General features: G+C 39.8%; 1 protein-coding gene across 2 annotated transcripts in view; it reads right to left on the bottom strand.

The window, feature by feature from the left end:
* The window catches only part of Ptchd4 (patched domain containing 4), a 179,047-nt gene extending 162,709 nt beyond the window's left edge, over window positions 1–16,338 (bottom strand). Inside the window, exon 1 of one of the 2 annotated variants that reach the window (XM_059282079.1) lies at window positions 15,739–16,338. In XM_059282079.1, the coding sequence (XP_059138062.1) occupies window positions 15,739–16,338 (600 nt within the window). The remainder of the gene's footprint in view (window positions 1–15,738) is intronic. The other variant, XM_059282080.1, reaches the window with a different exon arrangement.
* Between the last annotated feature and the right edge of the window lie 7,840 nt (window positions 16,339–24,178).

Below are 24,178 nucleotides of genomic sequence, written 5' to 3'. Positions count from 1 at the left end.
GGTTAAGTCTTAGCAGATTCATGACTGTGCCTCATTTAAAAGTGTTCTCTGTAAAGTGCTGAAAGCAAGAGGCTAAGACTGAGCCCATGTGTAATAGACTGCCTAAGCAGTGAAGAGAATGGGGAGAAAGCATAACTATATTTTCAACGTCACAAGTAGAGAATGGCACACGAAAGAAATGCATCATTTACAGGAAATAGATTGCTCCAGCGATCACTATGTCACATAATGTAAGCCAAACTCACAAAGACAAGCATCACCTGCTCTCTCTCATATGTGGAGTTTAGGAAAAAAAAAGATATGAAATGAAAAAGTACTTACTAATGATATGGAGGTGGGAAAATGGGAGCAGAGATTGTAGAATGAGAGAGGACAGTATGGGGGTGAATATCACCAAACATGTGACATGCATGAAGTCTATATTGCTAGGGGAAAAAACATGGTTATGACCAGAGTTCTTCTCTACTGGAGAAAGAATAGCTAGAAATACTTTGTTTTAAATAAATATGAGGAAAACTTCCCTCTAGAGATATACTACCTAGTGAGATGACAATGGAGGACTTTTACATATTACAAAGCTTTCTAGATAAAGCATCGTGGATCCATATTTAAAAATGCTATGTTGTAGATATTGTTTCTTCAATGTAATCACAACTACTTAACAATTTGGAAGTAGTACACAGAAGAGGAATAATCCCATTTTTATATAGTTCTGGAAAATATAATATGGATATGGATTCAGGTTCATTAAGTGATTTTTGCCATCTTGCCAAAAATAAAGTACTTAATATGAAGGTGGCAGTTATCGACAGCTTGTGGTGGATGCTACATCACTCATGTTGACCAACTAAACATCCATTCACCCCATGTATCAAGCAATTTACAACCATCATCTAAAAATAATAAGAGAGTAAGGGTGTGATTTATGAGCCCACTGGGAATCAAATGGAAAGGCTTTCTTGTGACCCAAGGGAAGCACTTAGATTGTATGGCTGAACTACTTTAAATATTCGTTACTGTTTAATGAACATGCGTTTTCTTTAATTAGACATCCTGTAAATGCTGTTTTAAGACGGGTTGACTTTCAGCCATGAGCCTCCTGGTGAATCCAGGGGACTTGTATGTATTAGCTACACATCTCAAGTAGTAAACACATCAAGAAAAAAAATTATATGATTATTTTCACAGGTGAAGAGGGAAAAGAAAAGACATGCAACTTGGCTGAGAATTTTCTCCTCCATCCTGTTTAAATAGAAACTGGTGGCACTTCATTTAATCTTCTTCTTTTGAAGCAGGGTCTCATGTAGACCCAGCTGGCCTGAATTTTGAGCTTCTGCTCCTCCTGCTCTTACCTCCTAAGTGCTAGGGTTCCAGGTATACACATGGTTGTTCATGTGGTGCTGGGGATTGTACGCAGGGCTCAGTGCATACTAGGCAAGGGTGTTACCAACTGAACTCCACCATGGTCCCATTTAAATTCTTAATATGAAGCATTCCATACTCAGAGTGTCAATTAAAAACACCAAGAGTTAATCTACCCAACCTTTCACTGGAGAAGCACTTCTTTATCTCCTATCATGTGGCTAGTTAAAGCATAGGTTAACAATGGGTAGTATTTATGAATGCATTTCCAAGTGACAGACAATAGCCACCTTAGGCTGTGCATGACTTAGATTATCTTGATGTAAGTTGGGGAACTAATAGCAATTAAATAAAAATCAAAGGTCTGCTTCAAGTTCTAGTATTATTACTCTTGTGAACTCTCAAGAGTTATCACATCTATGTGTACCACCATGACAGTAACTATTTACCATACAATTGCAGTTTTAAAAATTAATCTCTTTATGCAAATCCATTAAGCAAGTGTGTCTTTCAAGTAAAGATGATATATTTTCGCAGTGATGAGCAATTCAGGACATCTTTGGTGCATAACAAATTAATTAAGATGATATATTTTGTTCGGTCAATTTCAGATTAGGTGAACACAGAAGAGGATAGGGTCACTTTCATTAGCCACCCAGATGCAGTGCAGGTAGCTTCCCTAGGAAGAAAGTGGCACCACTAAGTTCATGGTATTCCTTCCCCTTTTTGAAACCCCAAGATGAACATAAAGCTTAGTTTCTGCAGGAGCATCATGGGCCCTCACTAATGTGTCTGATTCTCTCATTTTATCTGCTAAAGAGCTGGGCAAACTCAGTCATTTTTAGGTCTAATTTTTCCAATCCGATTGTTTACTGGAATCACTTAAGTGTATGAAAATACCAGCGCTCAGCTTCTTATCCCTAGATTCTGACTTAATGGATCTGAGGAGAAGCCAGGGTATCAGGGAACTAGAAAGATTCTGAGGTATTTTTCTGGAGAATCATTAAGTTTCACCAAATGAAAGGTAGTGAAAACTAGTTCTCAGTTTGATAAGCCACAAGGTACTCTTAGAAGCTTAGTCTTGGTTGTGGTTCTTAAAAATGTATAGCATTTCAAGCTGGCTTATAAATAACTTAGGTCCTCCTAATGTCTATTCAAGGTCTCTCCTGGGATACTGCTACCCAGGAATCTGTTGACCTATTTATTTATATTTCACGTGCACAAATAGTTATACTTACAGAAGTAGCATTCTAAGTCATATAAGAAAGTTCTCTACCTAAATCTCCTATTAATGAGCCAGAAGATTTTGCTTTCTTCCTTATGCTTATTAAAGATTAAAAAAATCCTAGAAGTGTTCTAGAGTGAGGAGTAGCACCACCAACTGAACTTTTGTGAAATTGATAAAAATGATATTATGCATATGTTTACAAAACTATGGAAATAAAAAGGATCAAACAGGTATCCACCCTATGATAACAACTATATATTTTATTGTTAGAACTGGATTTTTAAAAATTGGCTTGGTGAGTGGGAATGGTAAATCACTTTTCATTTGATTCCTGTGATATTGCCATTACAAGTTTATATTAATAAAAATGCTAAAGCTGATGAAGAAACTACCAGGTGCTGGAAATTAGACATAGCATGAATATTAATAAAGAATTAATTATTTTACACAAAAAGAGGAAGGACAATTGTGTAGCTTGATCTGTTTAAAAGGCTCCTGGCAGTAGGATCAGGATCTATCCCTGGTGCATGAGCTGGCTTGTTGGAGCCATTACCTATGTTTGGACACCTTGCCCAGCCTTGATGCAGTGGGGAGGGGCTTGGACCTGCCTCAGCTGAATGTACCAGGCCTTGCTGACTCCCCATGGGAGGCATTACCTTTTTGAAGGAAGGTAGAAGGGGTGGGTTGTGGAAAAGGCTGGGGGAAGGAGGGAGGAGGGAAGAGAGGGGATCTGTGGTTGGTATGTAGAATGAATAAAAGATTTCTTAATAAAGAAAAAAGAGGAAGGATAAAGAATTTAAGTAATGCATTCAAACTCAAAAAATGGAATTGAACACAAATTTTGTTCAATTCTTATTTTAAAAACTAGTCTGGGAGTTTGGGTATGGTGGTGCATGCCTATGATTACTGTATGCACATGGAGGCAGGAGGATCAGAAGTTCAAGGTCATCCTCTATTCCTTTATGACTTCAAGGCTAGGCTGGACTATAAGACCCCAACTCAAATAAACAAGCGAACAAAAAATTAGGAGACAGATTTGGTCCTTAATTATTAATTGTTAATTGTAATACTTAATTATTAATTGTAATACTTATGGTTAGTTATTACTATTTTAATCTCCAAAGACAAAGAATTTACCTTTATAAATGGCTACTGTAGGGCACACTGTCAGATTGGTAAAGAATTCCAACCACTTTAATGCCATCAATAAAGCATCAGTGTCCTGAGCACAGGGAAAGTTAGGAAGCAAATAGCACTTAACATTGCAGCTATTAATTACTAAAATATTCTACCGGGGGGGGGGGGTGAGTAAGATAACATCTCCTTACAAGACAAACAATGAATAAAAGCATAAAACTTAAACATCGTTTAGGAAAAGATACTCTGACAAGACATTTTTTTAAAATGAATGCGTCTAGTTTCACAGCCCAGAAGAAGTCCACTTCCTTAGAAATAATCCCTAAGATAAAACAAAAATAGCTGAAAAGAATGAATTGAAAACAAGTGTCAAGTTGCTAATATCGGCTTTATGTGCTATTCCCTGAGAGAGGGTGTACTATCTATGAAAGGGGGTCATTAAACTAGTTCAAACCCCGAGCTTCTCTCAGGCCCCCAGGGAGCTCTAGCAAGGTGTCTGTCCTCAGGGGCACCTCCTCTGCCCTAGTGTCCCTGTTCTTGTGGCCTGTGATGCAGTCTATACCTCATCTACCCATGTCTTTGTGCTGTGAAGATCATTCTATACGTCTAGCTGTATGGGAAGGTGAGTCATGGGAAGGGAGAAGTAACAAGCTGGGCTTTTGTCATGTGGAATGGGTACCATGAGAGAAGCTAGCTGCACATGGGAGGTTAGGATCGTGTGGGAAAAGAAGGATAAAGACTGTCAGCACTGATGAGAATCTTCCTTTTAAAAACACGTTCACTTCATTGTATGAAATATTTCTTATATATGTAAGACTGTCTTTCAATAGTATGGAGAAGCTATAAATAGGAGCAAGGTATGCCTTCTAACCTTAAGACATTTATAGTCCCGAGGAAAGAAAGACACATTTTAAATGATATATGTACTTATTACTACTGTTGCGAAGATGTTCAGAGCATGTATCATCTTTGTTTTTAGTAAAAGGTTTCATTCATAGAATGGGTACCAAGCTATTCTAGAAATGTAAGGTGGTAGTATTTCCAGACTACAAATTGTATGTATACACACCCATCATATATTTTTCCATTAATCGACTTTCCTTTAAAATCATTTTCATTTTATCATAGTTAAAATATACAATAAAAGGTTTTTAGGCTAAGTGGAATCTTCACTCAATAGTCTATCAGTATTAGTAGAACAATAAATGTAATGGTTTTCTGAGGCCAGAATATGTAAGTGAGGTCATATTATGAGTGACTTAAGTTTCATTTGCTCCCGTCCCCACCCGAATAAGACTCTGGTCTTTTCAGAACTTTATATGTCCATTTCTGGAAATGTTTAGAATAAATTTTATTTGTTTGCAGCTAGACTTTTCTTGCCTTCCTTTCTAGTTCCCTAGATAGTTGGTGATCACCAAGCATTAGAATTGGGGCTGGGAAAATTTCTTCCCTGACTTAGACTCAGCTCTTCCATCAGAGCCAATGGGAAGCTCCAGACTGTTCTACTCCCTTGCAATGTAAGAGATAAAACAAAGCAGGGCCTGTTCCTATTTTCACAGCAAGGCCTCCAAAACTTTCATGAGGAAGAATGAGTTGGTCCTGGCAGCCCGGTGCCAAATCTTCAAACATGTTTCTATGAATTCAGATGATGTAGTACTTACCACGTATGCCTACTATCTTTTTTTAATAAAATTTAATCAGTTGTCTTACATTTTTATTTGTTAAATTTGGCAGCTCTCTATAGTGTTAGATACATGTAATGCTCTCTACAGCCTCTCCTGAACTGAGGCCACATAGACGGATGGCAAAGTATCTTTCTTTTTCTGTCACTTCTTCCTTTCTCAAAACTAAAACTATGTCCCTTGTTCTTTGTGTATTTTGTAGTCATTCATGAAGATCATTCTCAATGTATTTCAGAAGGTATCTCTCTTCCGAGCTAATTCATAGCCGCAGGATGTTAGCCTGACCTGAATGAGCTTTTCCCTGTTCTATTACAACCTTCCCCGAGGCTTACCTCAGCAACTTCCATTTTGTTGGCTAGATCCTTCCAGGCAAATTAATTTATATAAAGAGATCTCCTAACCCTATAAGTTCACTAGGCACATACAGACTCACTTTAAACCCATAATGCAAATTAGACAGAGATGAGAATTCCCTAAAGTACATAAGAGTGCTTTATGTACCTAAATATCTTAGCAACATTCCATAAGGGAAAAAAATGGCTTGGAGGCTTAGCATTTCAGAGACATGTAATTTTGACACTGTGAAAGACAGTCCAAGCCAAAGAAATCATTTGGGTGAAGTAAGAAAACAGAAACACTTGCTGGCTTAGCTTTCTTGCTGCATATGATACAATATGGTCTGATACTACAAGCGAGGTTGGAGGCCTCACAGAGTTCTCAGTAGTCATGGCCAGGAGATGGTAGTTTGTTTTATAACAGAAGCTCTTGTGTGTGTTTCTTAAAGGAAAATACATTTGGAAGAGGCATATAATCATCTCACACAGGCTAGTTTGTCTGAGAAGTTATTAATGCAAAATCAGAGACAGAAGTACAGTAGGCAAAAGGGAATGAAGGCCAAAGGTGGAAGTCATGATTACAAAGAGGAAAAGAAGCCTGAGAAGGAGACATCAGTCCCCAACCTTGGTGATCTATTATAAACACTAGAGGAGATTTTTAAGATCACAATGCCCTGGCTACTCCTAGATGAATAGCTCATTGTCTCAAGAGATGAAGCCCATACAGAGTATTTTAAAAGCCCTTCCAATGTCCCCTATACTCAACCAGTACTTCAATTTCTAGTTCCGTGGTTCTGACACTTTTAGGACTGGCTGAACTCTAGCTCCAGAGTTTCATCAAAATCAGAAGGATGTCTGCAAATCTGGATTTATAGCAAATTCCCAAGTGATGTTAATGCTGTTGGCTCGTAGGCATGTGCTTTGAAATAAGATAATCATTTATTGCTGTATATATAAATAAATAGGTGTGAGGAGGCAGATCGAAGTGTTAATCATACAAGGCTGGGTCCCCAAGTTTGGGGGCATGGCAGAATGGAGAATGCCATGTTAAGAGTCACATGTATGAATGAATACAGCAGCTCTTTGGATGGATGAGAATACCGAAAGAAAAGAGAATGAAAATGACTTGTTTGCTGAACAAAAGTCATCCAAATGAAAAAGAATGGAAAGCAAGCCATTATGGTGCAGAGAGTCATAATATTGCCGCAGACAGGAATAGACGGAGTGGTTAAGGCTAACTCTGTTGAGGCAGTCATAAAAATAAAAACCCCAAGGTACTTTCAGACCTAGGTGCACACACAGTCCAAGGTATGACAGTATCTTTTGTTATCTTTCTTATTCTCGGTCGAAGGTCACATTCGGAATGATGAGCTTGTTGGCAGCTCCAGATCGCTGTGTGAAAGGCACACAAGCTCCATCACCCTTCACTTTGTAGGGAGTTAGGGAGAGATTCTGTAAACTTCTAGCCATGAAATCAAGATGGTTGTTTCTTTTGATAATTACTTCTCAAAAAAGTTACTTAGCAAATTCTATAGGTCTTCAGGGTAATATGATGCTTGTTACGAATTTACACTGGACCCAGCGGTGTCCTCAGAAAGTACCCTGTGCCCTTTCTTCTCTTAGACGAGAAACATTTAGCATCTTTTGTGAGCTTGCTAAACATGCAATCTTAACTCATGCTGGATTTCTGAAGCAGACGATGCATCTTTAATGATATCCCCAAGTGATAACTCTACTTTATGAAGCACCCATGAAGGTATACCAACTCATTTTAGTTACTCAATACCAAAAGGTATAGGTTATTATGAGGAAACTGATTTATAAATAAACTTAAAATGGACTCCAAGTCATAAAGTTAATAAAAATAGAGAGAAGATAGACACATACCTTGATATTCTGGGTCCACAAACCTTGATCTTAAGAAATTATCAATATGCCCCTAACACCTTCATGGCTGTTACTCTATAATTTCCACCCATGGTGGCTTTTGTTCAGTGTTCCCAAAGTACCCCGATCTCCTAATCAAATGTTTGTCTCTACAAGCATCTAAGTCACCCTTCTCATAGAAATGCCTTCTCACTCTTCACAGTTCAGCTCACAGCCATTTCTTCAGAAAGTGGTTTTTAACACCACAAGACTTGATACCTGCTCTTACAATGTCATGTATTTTTCACCCATGGTAATCTGTAATTATGAATTATCTGTGTAATTTTTGCCTCTCTCAGGCAGCTAGCACCACATCTGATTTAGTTCCAGCTGAACTCACAGTGGGCAATACAGCGCCTGACACTGAGCAGACACAATATTTACCTGAGTGAACGCGTTTTCGAATGCCTGTGAATTTTATCCACACGATGTAATATGTATCTCACCACATCAGTATGGTCAATACTGACAGCTAGAATTGAGCAATCTTAGTTGCTAAGTTATTAAAAGATCCTGCCACTCAAAGAGTGGTATAAACTTTGATGCTAAATTCTGAACACTCAGTGAGACCTGCATCTGCTGCAAACACCCAAATCTACATCAAGGGCTTTCTGAAACTGTGAGAATGCTTGAAACACATTTTTGGCTTTCCAGGACCCAGAGCCTAGAGTCTTTCTTTAGGATCTATGGGAGGTAAATCCAGGATCCCTGGGCCAGTATCAAAATCCATGATGCTCATTTTCTTATATGAAATGACACTCTGTATTTACAGAACGTATATGCATCTTCCTGCGTATCAAGTTATTCTTCCTTTTTACTTATATGCTTTAAATAATCTCTAGAATACTTACAATAGTTGACATACTGCAAGTGCCATATAAAATAGTTAATGAATGTTGCTTAGGGAATAATGAAAATAAAAAGCCTATATAGGTATGTGGTAGAGTTACAATCTAACGTTTTCCATCAGTGGTTGGTTAACTCTCCAGCTTCTGAGCTCAGAGACCTCACTCTGTCTGCAGTTTTTGTGACAACAGGGGTGAGTTAGATGATCATAGGTGGGTCCTCTCACTTAGCAGGGTAGCTCCTGAGAGAGAACACCGGCTGTTCCATTCCAAATCCTTTACATAAACACAGACTTTTTTTTTTTTTTTTTTTTTTTGAATGTAGCTCATTAGGTACCTTTCAGAGGCCTGGATTGCTCAGCACGACAAAGAATGAGTCTTGATTTCAGTGAGGAACTCTGAAAACTCACAGATTACCATACCACGTTAAAAGGCACGCTACAGTCCCTTGTGATTTTAGTCTCACCTCCCTCAGATAGTCTCGCTCCCATGTGTGCTTCCTGTGTGTCACGTTCTCTGATGCTCTTAATGTACCTGGGAGAGAAGAGCTCAGCGTGGGGACGGCTATTCAGTACCTGCAAAAGAGCTTGAGAAATGCTACTTTCTAAAAGAGCTGGATCTAATTTTACTATTTTCAGGGTTTGCTGAATGACTGTAATCAGCTTTAAGTGTCACCAAGTGACTGGCCCAACTCTACAGGATGAAGACGAGGGCTTTTCAATGTAGAATGGTTACCCGATAATCTGCCACACACTTCCTTGATGTTTCTCTACACTAAGCTATTTCTCTGTTAACATTTCCGATTTGAAGCAAATACATGATAGTCTAAATTCAAGTCATGGATTAAATATATTAGGTCTAACACAGGGACATCTCAAACTCTGAAGTGTGTATAGAGAAGAAACTGAAGTGTAATTCATGATTTTGGGGGGATAATCTAGAAGTTTGCAATTTTCAGGTGTCATCTTCAAAAATTTTTATGTTGAGCAAAACCCATGAATGTCTGAACATCACTGAAATAGGTCTGAATATATGCTGATCAGTTCTAAAACTGAATTAAAAGCAATGTGGCCCAATCATGTTGCAATAGCCAGTGGGTGAAAAATTCCAAATGTTACCCAAATGTATTATAAAGAGTCGCTGTACTAAAAATTTTGAAGTTGAAACGATGAGAGAAAATTCATTACAGTGAATTATGCCTTAAAGTGGCAGAAGAGGCAAAGGCTTGTCTTCTAAGGGGTGCCAGGAGGCGTTATGCCCTTCATGCATGTCTATCACATCACTGACTTCCATCCCACTTCTGTTCCTAGCCACTGGTGTCCTGAAGCCTCAAGGAACTCCTCAGACCAGCTAAGAGTAGTGAAATGAGAAGAAGAGTGTAGGAAATTAACTCTCCCTCCCTTCCCTTTTTATCTATTCATTTATTTATTTATTAAGAGCTTCCTTTAAAATATTGTATTAAGCAAGCTGACCCAGACTCAGAAAGACAAGAATTGCAACCTCTCTCACACATAGATTTTTAAGGAGGATGTGAGTATGTTATAGACTATAAAACTAGATAGGAGACTGTGGGGGAGGAAGGAAGGGGTACAGAAGGGGTAGCAATAGACACATGTGACAGAATAGAGAGAAATCTACTGGAGGTGTAAGAATGCAAGAGGGTAAATGGGGTACAGGGGAGCAAAGGCAAAAAAAGAATCAACATAAACAAACTTTTCTAGAAGTTCAATAATGAAATCTAATACTTTGCATGCTAATTAAAAATGTTTGTAAAAAAGCACAGTGTATTAAAAATAGCGACATGCATAAGTACATGCAAACATAATAATTTAATTTGATTTAAAGTAAGTCTTTGCTGCAGCCAGTGAGCAGGAGGTAGGCCCCAATACTGAGAATGTTTAATCACAATTTGTGTACTCACAGATTAAGGAATCAATAAATTCCTGGTATGGTTGCTAGGATTCATGTACAGTAATTTAGTTAGGAATCCATGATCAGTGTTTTTCAATAGCATCATTCAAATCTACTGAGAATCCATCATGATAACACATACTACATGTAGGAATGTCGCCTAACACTCATGAGAGAGCTTTGGAGGGTGACAAGAATTCCTGCAGTTTCTTGGCCTGGCTCTGTCAATGTCCTTCAATAAAAAACAAACAAACAAAAAAAAACAAACAAAACAAAACCAAAAACCTGATACCTAAATTGATGGTGAGATCAGTCAGTCACTAACCTGTCTTCAAAGAATTAGCACTGGAACCGAGGTCTCCTGAACATTTCTCCATTTTGAATTAGCTCTTGTATCTCATCAATTCTCCTCCCTCCCCACCCCTTGGTGCTAGAGCAAGCCAGAAAATCACAAGCTTCCTTGACACGTAAGCCCCTGGCTCAAAACCTTGGGTCACCTTCAGCTTTCTCACCTTCAGCTGATCATAGAGGCAAACTCCCATTGGTTCTTAGCTGAGGGGACATGATATCAAAGGTGAAGTCATGTGCCAATGAGTAGTTTGCTCAATTTGTAGCATCTGCCATGTTAGGTAGAGAGCAGGAGTTTGCCCTGACTGGAGTGCCATCCTGCCATCTTTTTAGGAGCCAGTCACTCCCAGGAAGCAAGGGGGTAATGTGGAAATGGTTCGCTCCACCTTTCTTTCTCTCCCTTTCTCTCTCTTTCTCTCTCTCTCTCTCTCTCTCTCTCTCTCTCTCTCTCTCTTTGTGAGAACATTTCAGAAAATGGTAAGACCAATAGCATGTTGTAATTAGGCTTTGGAGCTACACAGATCTGGGCTTAAGTCTGAGCCTGAATATATGCACTAACTTGAGGATCACAAGGAAATAATTGAAGCTCCCTGTTTTTTTTCCCTATAAAATAGGAATGCAATTTATAAATTTATATAAGCTAAATGACACATAACATCTGGAAACCTTTAGGATACAAAGAAAATATTTAATATGGTAGCAACTTTTCTCCCTTTATTGAAAAGCAGAGTAAAAAAGGTAAGTTTAAATCACAATATCTGAAAATTTATATATATGTATGTGTGTATATATGTATATGTATATATATATATATATATATATATATATATATATATAGAGAGAGAGAGAGAGAGAGAGAGAGAGAGAGATTTTAGACTGAATTAGGAGTAGAAGTAAAAACTGCTGACCATAGTTTTTCAATTTGGCTCTAGTTCCCCTTCCACTGAGATCAGAACTATATAATTAACTGCAACACCTTCTAAAAATGGATAATGTACTTAAGAATGTACTTAAGAAGCACTGTCTTCTATTGATGGTCAGAAATGTGTATCTTTGCTCCTATTTGTAAAGGTGCTATGCTGATGTACATACTGATTGTGAAATGTGTCCAGATATATGGAAGTTGGTGTAATTTCAAGGGAGAGATAGATAGACTGCAGAGAAATCCGATCTGAGTTACTCCTTTCTAGTAGTAGCAAAGTTGCTGAGATCTAGGACCCCCTTATCTGCACTACATTTGCTTTAACTGTACGGAATTGGGGCTACATGAGAATTGTCACTTCCATGGGGAGAAAGGTGAGATTACAATGACTTGTCTAAGAAGCAGGGACACATGATCTGTAACCACCCAAGCTGCCTACATGATAATGAAAACATTTATTACAATCTAGCACAGCTCATAAATACAGAATTGTTTAACAATTTGCAGGAATTTTACTTAAAAACTCAGTCTGGCCCCATAGTATTACTGTACCTCATGTGTCTATTTAACAGTTGTATGTGTACGTAGCCACATTGTACGACTTTACCTAACGTATATATTTAACTGTTGTGTATGCATGTATATACGTATGTATTAAGAGTCTTTCAATTATGAGGGTAAAAAACACTTTAAAAACATCTGTAAAACATGAATAATATCTTTAAAATGGAAGCATGTCACAAAGGCTGATAATAATTTTGTGACACTGAATGAACAATTGATTACTAAACTAGTCAATAAGTATTCACTGTAAATATTGTCTTTAGAGATGTAGTCAAGGCTGGGGAAGAGAAAAGGAGTGCACAAAGGAAGTGAGACATGGCCCATGGGCTCAGTTGAGGCTACCCCATAGAGATCAGTACCAAGTAAAGATTACAGAATTCATATTATACATGTGTTTCTGATCTTACAGCTTTTTCTGTATTTTCAAAGCCTGTATCAATCTGACTGCCTCTGTGGTTCTGTAGGCCAAGGGCTGCTTTTTTCACATTGGGTATATTTAATCTCCCAGGTGGATTTTTCCATTTTGGCCAATTTATGTGACCCCGCTTGTCTGAATCACATTTTCAGGATTATTATGTTCACCAGATCTAAATCTTTCTGAGTTCAGGACAGTCCGGCTGTTTTTGTACTTTGATCATCACAACTCAGGTTTCTGATGACTTCTCCCTGTCAATCAGTGCTTACCTATCATCATTCCATGTCCAGCCCTCACCCACTGCCCCTTTGAAGCCAAGTGATTGACAGCTCCTTTTCACACTGTCCAGCTGCTACTATTTATCTTGCCATTTCCCCAAACTTGTGATTCCTTCCTACTGCTGGATTTTCCCAGCACAGAAGTTTTTAATACTGGGCAGAGGTGGGAATACTGGTAAGATAGAGCTGAACAAAATGAATTAAAAAACTAAAATGTACATGTGAAATTTCCCCTCTCGTCTTTAAAAACAGTAGTGATCAAACTTTTGAGTACCAACATCATGGAGATACACCTCGGGACACATGACCACACATGAATTCAAATCATTTAAAAACAACACACAATCAAAACAAGCCATCTCATTTTACTCTCGGCCAGAGAGTTCTGCTCCTGTTCTAGATTTTTGTGGTACTTTTAGAATTGTGTTTTATACTGCATGAGCACCTGTGATTATGTCTAGCCTTGAGAGGGTTTGTTGTTCTCGGAATACCTCAAAAGGCTCATTTACCCCAAGATAGCTTAAAGACACCCTCCCCATTGAAGCCATAAACACAGACTCAAACCAGCACACTTGAGAAAAGATTAATGATCGAATAAAGCTAAATAAGAACATTGGCCCATATGTGATAGTCCTGTCCCTTCTGTGGGTAACAGACTAATTCTATTACTCAATACACTTGCAGTGAGTTACATGTTTTCTTTATGATTACTCAGAGTTCTGCCTATACATCCATCAACCATCCAATCAGTCAGTCAGTCAGAAAGTGTATATAGAAGATATACCATAGGCCAGCATGGTGTGGGCTCAAGAGTGCACACAACAATTGCAGAGCCTGTGCTGGCAAGTTACTCTTGCCTTGGTGAATGAAAATGCTGACATCTACTACCTTGAAACTCACTGGAAGTAACAGCAGTTATATTACCATAATTCAATCTCATGTGCCTAGAAGACTGCGCAGAATATCATACAGGCACAACTAATAACTACTGGATGAATAAAAAGAATACCACATAGATTGGTATTGTAAATGTCAAGATGACATCGCTACACCATCAAAATGTATACAGCTGCTGATTGGATGATGTTTTTCCACTTGGATAGTACTGCTGAATAAAGGTGATTGAGACCCAACTAATTATACATATTAATGACCTGCAAACTTGACTCAATAGGGAAAACACACTGAAGTGTGACTATGATACAGCTCAAATCTTTCTTTGCACGGTTGACACCAAAGAGAACTGGGTTAGGACTATAGGTGAGAAAGACCACCTCTCCACCACATCCTTTCCTTAGCAAGCAATGATGGTGATGGCGAAGGAGCGGGGGAAATGAAAAGCATGCTGCCCAACCACAGATCTCCATCATGCTTCCTCAGTAGCACAAAGCAGACAAGCCCTTCACCTCATGTAAGCTAATGACTCATCTTTCTGCTTTCCTTAAACCTCAGAGGGGCTGCTCAGTTTGGTAAAGCCGAGACCCGGGCAGCCTCTGGATCCCTGCAAACAAAGTACCATGCTCAAAGGAGGCAAGGCAAAGCTATCATTAGTTTTCTAACCATACTAAATTGTTGCTTAACTCAGGAAATACGCATTTTCTCTTAAAAGTCCTGAGGAAGTCATTTGCATTTTCTATACTGGTGACTGTTAAATAGATAACTGGGCATTGCGATATTCTGTACTGGTCTTCCCAATTCCATGATCTCCATAGAAGAGCACACACACACAGACCCACATACTTCATTTTCTTCTTGGGGAACACCTGTCTTGGGAGTTCTTGGAGGCGTAGCTTCCGAGCACGAATAGGGTCAAGCACACAAATGGTGCAGTGAGTCTTTTGGAAGTCACACTTGTCCCTGAGACTTCAGTCACCTGCAGACTGCATGCCTCATCAGCTGCAGCATCTCAGTCCTGACAGTGGAGAATGAGTTCAGGAATCTCACTGAGTGTCAAAATTTGACTTGAGAGTCCAAACAGTACAGCAATTTAATGTTGAAATGCCTTGTATTTTCTGCTGATTGTGAACTTTTTTCTTTACTTTTGTTATTTGGCAGCTGTAATCAATCTTCTTTGGGTCTGGGATACTTTATGGGATAGGAAGGGCATACTAAGGAAACTAATGCATCAGTTAAGCACACATACCTGTTCTGATTCATAGAAAATTCCTACTTCTTTTGCTATGCAAGCTCACACACACACACACACACACACATCATACACACACACACACACACACACATACACACACACACACACACACACACACACACACAATTCCTGGAATCCCTGCCACATTCATAACCCACAGACATAACCACAGGGCAGCAAAATTCCATAACCACACCTGTAAAAAATTCAAGCCAGGCGGAAGATGAGAAAAGGTGGATATGATATCAGGTGAAGGTGTAATCAGTAATAAGAAATACATTGAGCCCCATTATGAAAAGAAATCCCCCAATTGTTCAGGACACCCCCTCCCCCTTCCATCCACTGATTTATTAACCCTGAACAAAGATGTAACTGCAGGGTCTCAGAAACTTTTTTTTTCTTTTTTTTCTTTTTTTTTGGTATTTGATTTGGCTTTGAATTTCTTATCTAGTTGTACCGTTCATTGCACATTTTCTTTGCTCAGTTGCCCATCATTTCCCCTCCACCCCTCCAGAAATGAAAGAAGCCGTAGCCTCTGAGCCTTAAGGATGAGACCTCTGCATTTTCTTTGCTTGTTTAGGGCAAGAAATGAAGTGCCGCCTCTTTAAGTGGCAGAAGCATGCAGGAGGAGCATACCTTTAATTTAGTGTTGGGATACCTTACTTGCACCCTGGCTGTTGTCTTATTGGAGACGGCAGCCTGCCTGAGATCCTCTAGCACTGAAATAATATCATCCAGCACGCATTTCTTATCCTGATTTCTCAATACACATAGATGGGAAAAAGTATAATTATAGCCCTTGTGGTTCACCTTCATTTCCAGCACGGCTCGGTGGGTCTGCAGGATCCCCTCAGCCTGGAGCAAAATATTGTCCCCGGGTGAGGAGAGGAGGATCACCCTGCCATACCTCCCAGGGGTGTGTAAGTCCGAATAGAGCTGGCTTTTGGACTGGTCCAGGGGGAAAAGGCTGCTGGCTAGGCTGCGCTCGATCTTGGCCAGGCTGTGGCTGGGAGCAACCAGGCGCTCCAGGTCGCCCTCGGTCTGGAAGCGATTGAGCGCGCTGAGGCCGAAGGTGATGGTCAGGACTGCCGGCACGGTGAGGAAAAAGACCGGGTGCCGGCTCACGCACAAGCCCAGCCTGTGGCAGAATGACTGGAGCCCTCTGCGAAGCACCTGCCGCAGCATCCTCCACCAGATCCAGCTCGCAGGCGCTCCCGGCCGTCTTAAAAAGCACATGTGACATGTGTAAGCGCTGGGGCTACCCCTCTCTCCCCCATCTCATTCCCCCCACCCCCGGGGATCAGCCTCCCCCCCTTGCCACCTCCGCCACCGCCTCCTCCCCGCCCCCTCCCCGCGCACACCCCGCAACCACCGCTCCGCCCGGTCTTCCCCCGGCCCCACCTCCATGCGCTCTTACTACTCTTTCAAACACTGCAGCAAGTTGCAGCAAGGCCCCGCAAGTCTCAAGTCTCGGGAGCGCGCGTGGGGGGGCCCCCCGGACGGCGGGCGCTGCCGGGGGTGGCAGGGCCCACCCGGTGTCCCCGGCCTCCCCGTGCCCTGGCCGGCGCGCGCGCGCGCTGCCTCTCACCGCATGAGCCGCGTCCCCTAGCTCTAGCCCTTCTTCATGTCGCTGCTGCAGTCCCCCCGGCCTCCCTCGCTGGAGGTGGCGGTTCTGTGCGGAGCGTCCCACAGATGTGGATTTCCTCTCTGTCCCGATGGGGTTCGGTGTCTCACTGGGACCATGTGCCTCGCGGTGTTGTAAGAAGCAGACATGTGCCCCGTGGCGCGGAGGGAGGGCGGGAGTAGAAGAGGGGGGTGGTGGTGGTGGTGGTGGTGGCAGCGAAGCTTTTCTCTTTTTAAGATGCTGACAGTTATTTTTAGAGTTTTGTTTTCCTTCTCTTCCCGGCTGGAGTGAATGGAAGAGGAAAGGGTGATGGAGCTGCTGGCCCGCGGGAGCAGGGACCATTAGAGCCTAGGAGGAAGGGGCTCCACGCCTCCTCCAGAGGGCAGATTTCAAGCTCCTCTTAGAGCCCCGTGCCCTCGAATTCTGTCTTTTGGCCAAAGAAAAGGGAGCAGAGAGGATGATGCTGCATTTTCAACATTCCACAAAGCAAATGCTTTCCTTGCAACACTTTCCAGGCTGCCTTGCCACAAGCTCTAAGCTGAGGCCTGCCAGAGACCCCATCCATGCCAGTGCTTGGGGCTCCCTGAATCTCTTCATCATCTCTCTGGAGGTTGAGGAGGAGGCATTTACCCATAGAAGTGTGTGTGTGTGTGTGTGTGTGTGTGTGTGTGTGTGTGTGTGTGTGTGCGCGACACAGGGAGTGTGTCTTCTCCCTAAGTATTATACTCACGTTCTGTAAGCTTGAGGGTTCAGGACCTAAAGTTTTCAGTACTGGCTTCTGCTCCCCACCCCCACCCCCTTTCCTTATCACAGTCACTTCAGGACCTTCAGTTTAGGATAATTTTCTTCAGTCAACCCAGTTTCAGAAGTAAAACTTTCAGAGACGCAGCTGGCAGTTTCGACTGATGAAAGAGAGCTAGGTGGGCAGGGGGCAATATACTACAGATTTTGCAGAAAACGCTGTCTCCATCATAGAGAAAGAATGCTACCACAATGCTGCCCTCGGTGCTCCTAAGTGTGAAGGCAAGGGACTCTGACCAGCAGACCAGATCAGTTTCAAACGTGTGTAATTTTAAAGCTGCTAGGGTATTCATAAGTTCCTGCTCGGGGTGGGGGTTGGAATAAAACAAACAAACATACAAACAAGATGAAGAAATTCTGAGAACAAGTTGTACAATTTGATTGTGAACTGATTTTTCCAGTTCGGAACGACTTCCATAGAGAAGACAGAGTCTCAAGGGATGCTTTTTGTTCACTTTCTTGGTAACAACCAGGGACCCATTTTCCATTAGATGCTTACAGGGGTGCACATCTCAGCACACAAACAAACCAATGGACCCATCTTCTAAATAGATACTTTATATATTTGGTTTTTCTTCATTAGAAGTGATCCCTCAGCTAAGGCAGCAAATAAAACAGCCTAGTCTAAGAGAAAAGATAATATTTAAAAACCAGAATTTATAGGACTGGGTAAATGAGATTGTAGAAAAATTCCAGACTTATAAAACTGGAAACGATCCTGGTGACTGTGTTGGGAAATAGTTTCTGTAAGATTCTTGATGTTTCACTAGGCAGTCTAAGCTACAAACTTCTTCACATCTGAGGCCTTTCTGGTTGTCTTGGAAGGTCATTCTACTGTTAGACTGCCACTCCTTGTGTTCAGCTGACTCCAATGTCTTTGCAATACTCTTCTCTCTCCCTCAAAGGGAAGCCTTTTTTTTCCCTCCCTATCAGATTTTTACACCATTTATAATGTGTTCCATCAGTGCTACATGATCCAAAACTTTTGGTTACGCAGAAAAATAAAGAAAAGTATTTATATCGGGGTTGGAGAGATGGCGCATCAATTAAGAGTATATATTGTTGCAGAGGATATGGGTTCAGTTCCCAGCACTTACTTGGTGGCTCACAACCATCAGTAACTCCAGCTCCAGGAAAGCCATTGCCTTCTTCTGAGCTCCACAGGCACCAGCTATGCATACGGTACACATACCCACATTCAGGAAAAACACTCATATACACAGACACTAAGTGAATCTTAAGTATTAGAATATCTACAACCATTTTCTTCAGTCTCTTTATTATATTAAATATACTTGGTCAGATTTTTTGCATGCATTTTTCTAAGAAACTGTCTTAAAATAACAACAGTAAAATTTGGGAATGGATTCTGTTCAATAAGTTGCATATTCTGTTTTGTAAACAAGGACCCTAGACAGTAGGGAGATTAGGGGGCTTCGAAGCTACACCCAGAGTTAATGCTGAGGCTGGAACTGATATCTGGGTATTTTCTTTCTCAGTACATCATGTTTCCACTGTTATCAACAGTAGACCTCCACCTCACTTCTCACAATACACAAGTATGCCACAGTTATTCTGTGCTACCTTTTTCTTTGCGCTTCCTTCATTACCTTGCTTAATAGATCCATCATAATTTGGAGGAAAGATTATAATATATAATTGACTAAAAGTGAAGTATAATGGCTTGCTAAAATGAATGACTGTTATAAATAGACATAGTGTAGAATTATAATACATGGAAATACATTCATTCACTGTTAAGTGAAAATTATATGCAGTATGAAAGTCACCTGGAAAGATAAAGGCATATATTCACAAATGAAAGATAAAGGTGGCATTAAAATGTTTCTATTTATAATTTGATGATGAAATTGATGGTGATAAAATGAAAATGGCTTAATTTTAGACATTTTAGATTGCAGAAAATTTTAGAAAGTACTGAAGTATTTTAGAAAGTTTTAGGAAGATAACTTCAAACTATCATCCAATTTCTTCCATTATTAATATATTAGTACAGTGTATTTGATATAGTTATTTCTTCAGTTTCTAACTCATGTCCTTTTTCTGTCCCAGGATCCCATCTACAATCTCACATAATATTTAGTGGCCATGTTTCCTTTGGTGTCCTTTAGTTGGGACAGTGTCTCAGACAGTCTTTGCTTTTGATTGATCTACTCAAAACTTTTGAGGTTCATGGGGTCCTTTTAGAATTTTTCCCTAAAGGAACTATGGGATATTTCTCTCAGGATCAGATGCGATTTGATGAAGGAAGAGCATAAAGAGAAAGTGCTGCTTTTGTATACCATCAAGGATGTGTTCTATTAAATGTGACTCTTAATGTGAACCCAACTGCTTGCCTGGAGTCATGCTTATCAGCTTCCTTCATTGTAAAATAAACCATATTCCATACTATATTTTTGAGAGGAAAATTGCAATGTGCAGCTACTCTAGAGGTGTGGAGAGCTAGCCTTTCCTCCTTCCTCCTTGAAGCTGGGACTGCAAATCATTTGAAAATCATCTATGCAGGATACTGGTCTATTTTACAGTGTTATTCTATTTAGCTTTTATTTACCTTCATATAAACCTATATATATTTCTTTGCACTTTGCTTTATAATTATAGACTGTTTGATTATTGAAATTATTTTAAATTTAGCCCTTGACCATACTTTCTGTTAACCGCTTGGCTCCTGTGTCTCTTTGACATACCCTATTGTGATGGGATGTCCTTTTTCTCTTTTAAAAAAGCATTCATTAAAAAAATTCATTACTTTATAATCTTACAAGATGTTCCAGGCTCACCTTGTATCTTTCCACGACTGGTTCTAGAATTAGCCACTTTTTCTAGAAGTCTTAAATATTTTTGTTTTGATTGTATTGTTTTGAGAATTATATCAGAAACAAATGTTTGTCCGTTTGCTTGCTGATTGCCAATCTTTTTAGCCTTTTTCAGTAGATAGAGATAGATATATGTATATATATTCTACACATATGTTCTTCGTTACTATGTTAAACTAATAACAAGAACATTTACACTGGCGCCTCTTGCTGTACTATAGTACTACACAGATTGTTGCAGTCCATCTCTCTTGCTAACCTGTAACCAGAATTGCACAGCGAAAAACCTGACTATTGAGGTGACTTTCAAATTGCTTTTCTTTTTCCTCTATGATAAAATGTATCAACTCTTACTAGAAAAATTTGCTTAAATGAAGACGGAAGAGCCTAGTTTCCCCTAATTTTGATACTTCTGAGAACCTAGCATTAAATGCTACCAGAGATTCATTAGAAAGACGATGGGGGGAAATTAGAATGATCGACCAATCTTCACCAAAACATCAGTGAATATGAGTCACATGATAATTCTTGCAAACATGACTTAAAATAAAGCTTAATAGAAAGCTAAAAGCAGCTGTATTTAGGAATGTACACATAAAACAATAATCAATAATGTTTAATTCACACAGCCTTCATTATTTAGTGTATTGGTCAATATCAGTTTTCAAGAATTAGAACCAAATTGGAATTTATTCGGTGGTTCTTTTTTAGAAAGGGCCTCAGGGGACACAGAGTGTTTCCACAGTTCACTTCTGGGATGTTCCGAGTGAGGTGCTCGATTCTCAGACCCTCACTTTCCTAATTTGTAAATCTGGATTGCATTAACTCACCTATTCAGGGCTGACACTCAATGCTGCAAGTCTGATGAGCTGACCTTGTTAATAGTAGCAACTCTAACAAGCCTCCAAATCTTATCAGACATAAGACAAAAATTTGTATGGTGCTCAAAGTTAATATTTATTGTGGCTATTCCTGGGTGGCAGGAGAAGGGAGAAGACAGGGGTGTGGTTCTGTGTTCACTAACTTTCAACTAGTGACATTCAAGGTCATTCCTGAGGTCATTTCCTAGCCAAGCAAATGAAAGGGAAACAAGCATGGAGGTGCCCTTCAGGAAGGTGTGGTGGCTTGGGCAGAGAGTGGCAAGCATTGCTTTTTTTGCTGCGTTCCTCAGACTAGAACCTAATCTCTGGTAGGAGGCTTTAGGATGCAGCATAGCAATGGGTCTCAAAAGGGTCAATAAATGCAAGGATCAGGCAACAAATTCTCCCACCATCTTCCTGTGATCTCTGACATTGTCTGCCCCAGCTCTCTGCTGTGTACTCAGTCTAATATGTGACTCCCTTAGGACATTTCACCCAGGACTTGTTTAACCAGCACCCCATGAGCAAGGCTAGCCATGAGCTTCATGAAACTATTTTCTAGCCTTCAGTGGCGGTTTCAAGGAGTGTTCATCCCTAAGATTAGCAGTACCTATTGTTTGGGGTTGTTACATCCCAGAAACGTACATCATTTATATATATATATATATATATATATATATATATATATATATATATATATATATATATATATATATATAATGAGAGAGAGAAAGACAGAGAGAGAGAATTCTGAATTCTGATCTTCAGCATTTTGGAGGTTTCCAGCTGCAGCTGACTCAATTAATAAGGAGATTTCTTATCTCACACACATAATAAGATAGGACAAAGAACGACAGTTACAGAACCAGTTGATTCGGAGATTCAAAGGCATTTTTAGAAACCCAGGTCCTCTCCCTCATCTGGGTTGGCATTTTGTGCTGGTGTTGCTCACAGACAAGGCATGCAGACCAAACAAGATTCAGAGGAAGAAGAAACGGCTTCAGCCTGCATGTGTCTTCAAAGAGTAAAGAAGCCTTTCCCAGAAGACTCCCTGTGGAGTTCTTGGTAAGTCTTATTTCCCGTGCCTATGTCTAGATGAATCACTAACAGTAGGAATGATAACACTGTAATTGGCTTAGGCCAACGTGGATTCTTACTGGGCTGGGAATGGGGCCAGCTCCATCCCTGAGCTTGCTGTCATGTGTGAAGTTTATCTTGGGTGTGTTTTGGGTTAGAGCAACATTTCTCTAGGAAGAAGCATGGTATGGTACAGATGTTTGGATATCTGGCAGTCAACAGTAACCTCTGAGCAGATTTTTCTGCACAAAGAAGATTTGTTTTAAGAGAATCTGTTTTTTTTTTAATTTGAAAATACATTTAAAAAGGGAATAATTGATTTCTTATTTTATTTTCTTTTTGTCATTTTTGCAAAGTTTTATAATATGATAGAAAGAAAATCTATTTATGTAAATAATATACAAACATATTTTTCTCTTGGAAAGCCTAGCTCTCATAATCACAAAAGATAGATCTTACTGATATTTGGAATCTCTGCAAATAATCTTGTCTTTGTCAGAAGTTTGATTAGGATTTGGAGCTGGGGAGAAAGCTCAGTGGGTAAGAGCACTAGCTGTAGACCTGAGTTCAAGTCTACATCACCCATATAAAATGTGGATATGGTAACAAATGCCTGTAACCCCAGAATCGAGGGGGCTGGAGATGGATAGATCCTAGGAGCTCATGCTGTGTGCTTAAAACCTGAACTAAACACCATTTTCATTCTAGTAGCAAATATTCCACTAGATATTATTAAAAGAGGGAAGGTCATATTGACCTATGAGTTATAAGCACAGACATTTTCACAGAACTAGTGTGTATGTGTGTGTGTGTGTGTGTGTGTGTGTGTAAGGGTAACCGATATTTAGAATCAGGCCATCACACATGCCAAAACAAGCTCTTTATATCAATGCCTGTATTCCCATCTCCTAAACTAGTACTTTTTAGAGGTAGAAAAATGGATAGTGTTATGGAAAAATAGCAGTTAATCAAGAGGTAGTTTTACCTTAATGATCAGCATCCAGTCCTCTTTACCACCGCTTCACCTTGGCCAAACCATTGCATGTGAATAAATTTTAGCTTTTTATCTGTAAGCTAGTGTAAAGTAATGGACTTGAATTAGATGCTTATTAACATTCCTCCTGCTTTGACTTCATGACAATCTGGAGATTGCATTAACTTGCTGGATTTCTCACATGCTGACAAGCAGTAACCGTTGGTCCCTGCTTGAATCTCAGCCTACCTTTTTATTCCCCAGTGACTTGTACATTTGTATGATAGCAAAGAATTAAAAGTGGCCCAGAATGTAAGAACCCAAACTTTGGTATTGCTCTGTAAATGATAAAGGCTGCAAAATTACCTGAAATACGGCCACAAGAATAGCTGGGCTGAAGATTAAATTCTTCTGCCAAATCATATTACAGTGTGGAGTCTTCCTGGATCAACCTATAATGGCTACCTGCTTCTGTGTCCACAATAGGTTTTCAACTACTTAAATAGACAGTTTCTAATCTGGGGAAAAGGTGGTCACATATTAAAATGTGTCTTGAACTTGTTTTTGTTTGTTTGTTTGTTTGTTTTGTTTTTTCTTCTTAAATTCAAATGAAATACAAGTCAGTCGGGTTTGGACCCAAAATAACTTATTTTCTATATTTCTTCTTCCTTCTTTCTTCTTTCTGGTAGGAATTCACTTTTCTTCCTTGGAAATCTGCTTAATACAACTTTATTCAAATTACTCTAAAATATATTTCATTCTTCTGGATGAACTCATGAGTACATTCCTGACATATCATCACAACATTATACATATTTTCTTCACAAACTCAAACTAATATTCAGATCAGGTTATGTTAGATGATGAGTTAGATTTTCAGTGGTGTTCACCATGCCCAGAGAGA

Source organism: Peromyscus eremicus, chromosome 16_21 (assembly GCF_949786415.1).
Source record: "Peromyscus eremicus chromosome 16_21, PerEre_H2_v1, whole genome shotgun sequence".
NCBI lineage: Eukaryota > Metazoa > Chordata > Mammalia > Rodentia > Cricetidae > Peromyscus > Peromyscus eremicus.
This window is presented reverse-complemented; position numbering and strand designations above follow the sequence as displayed.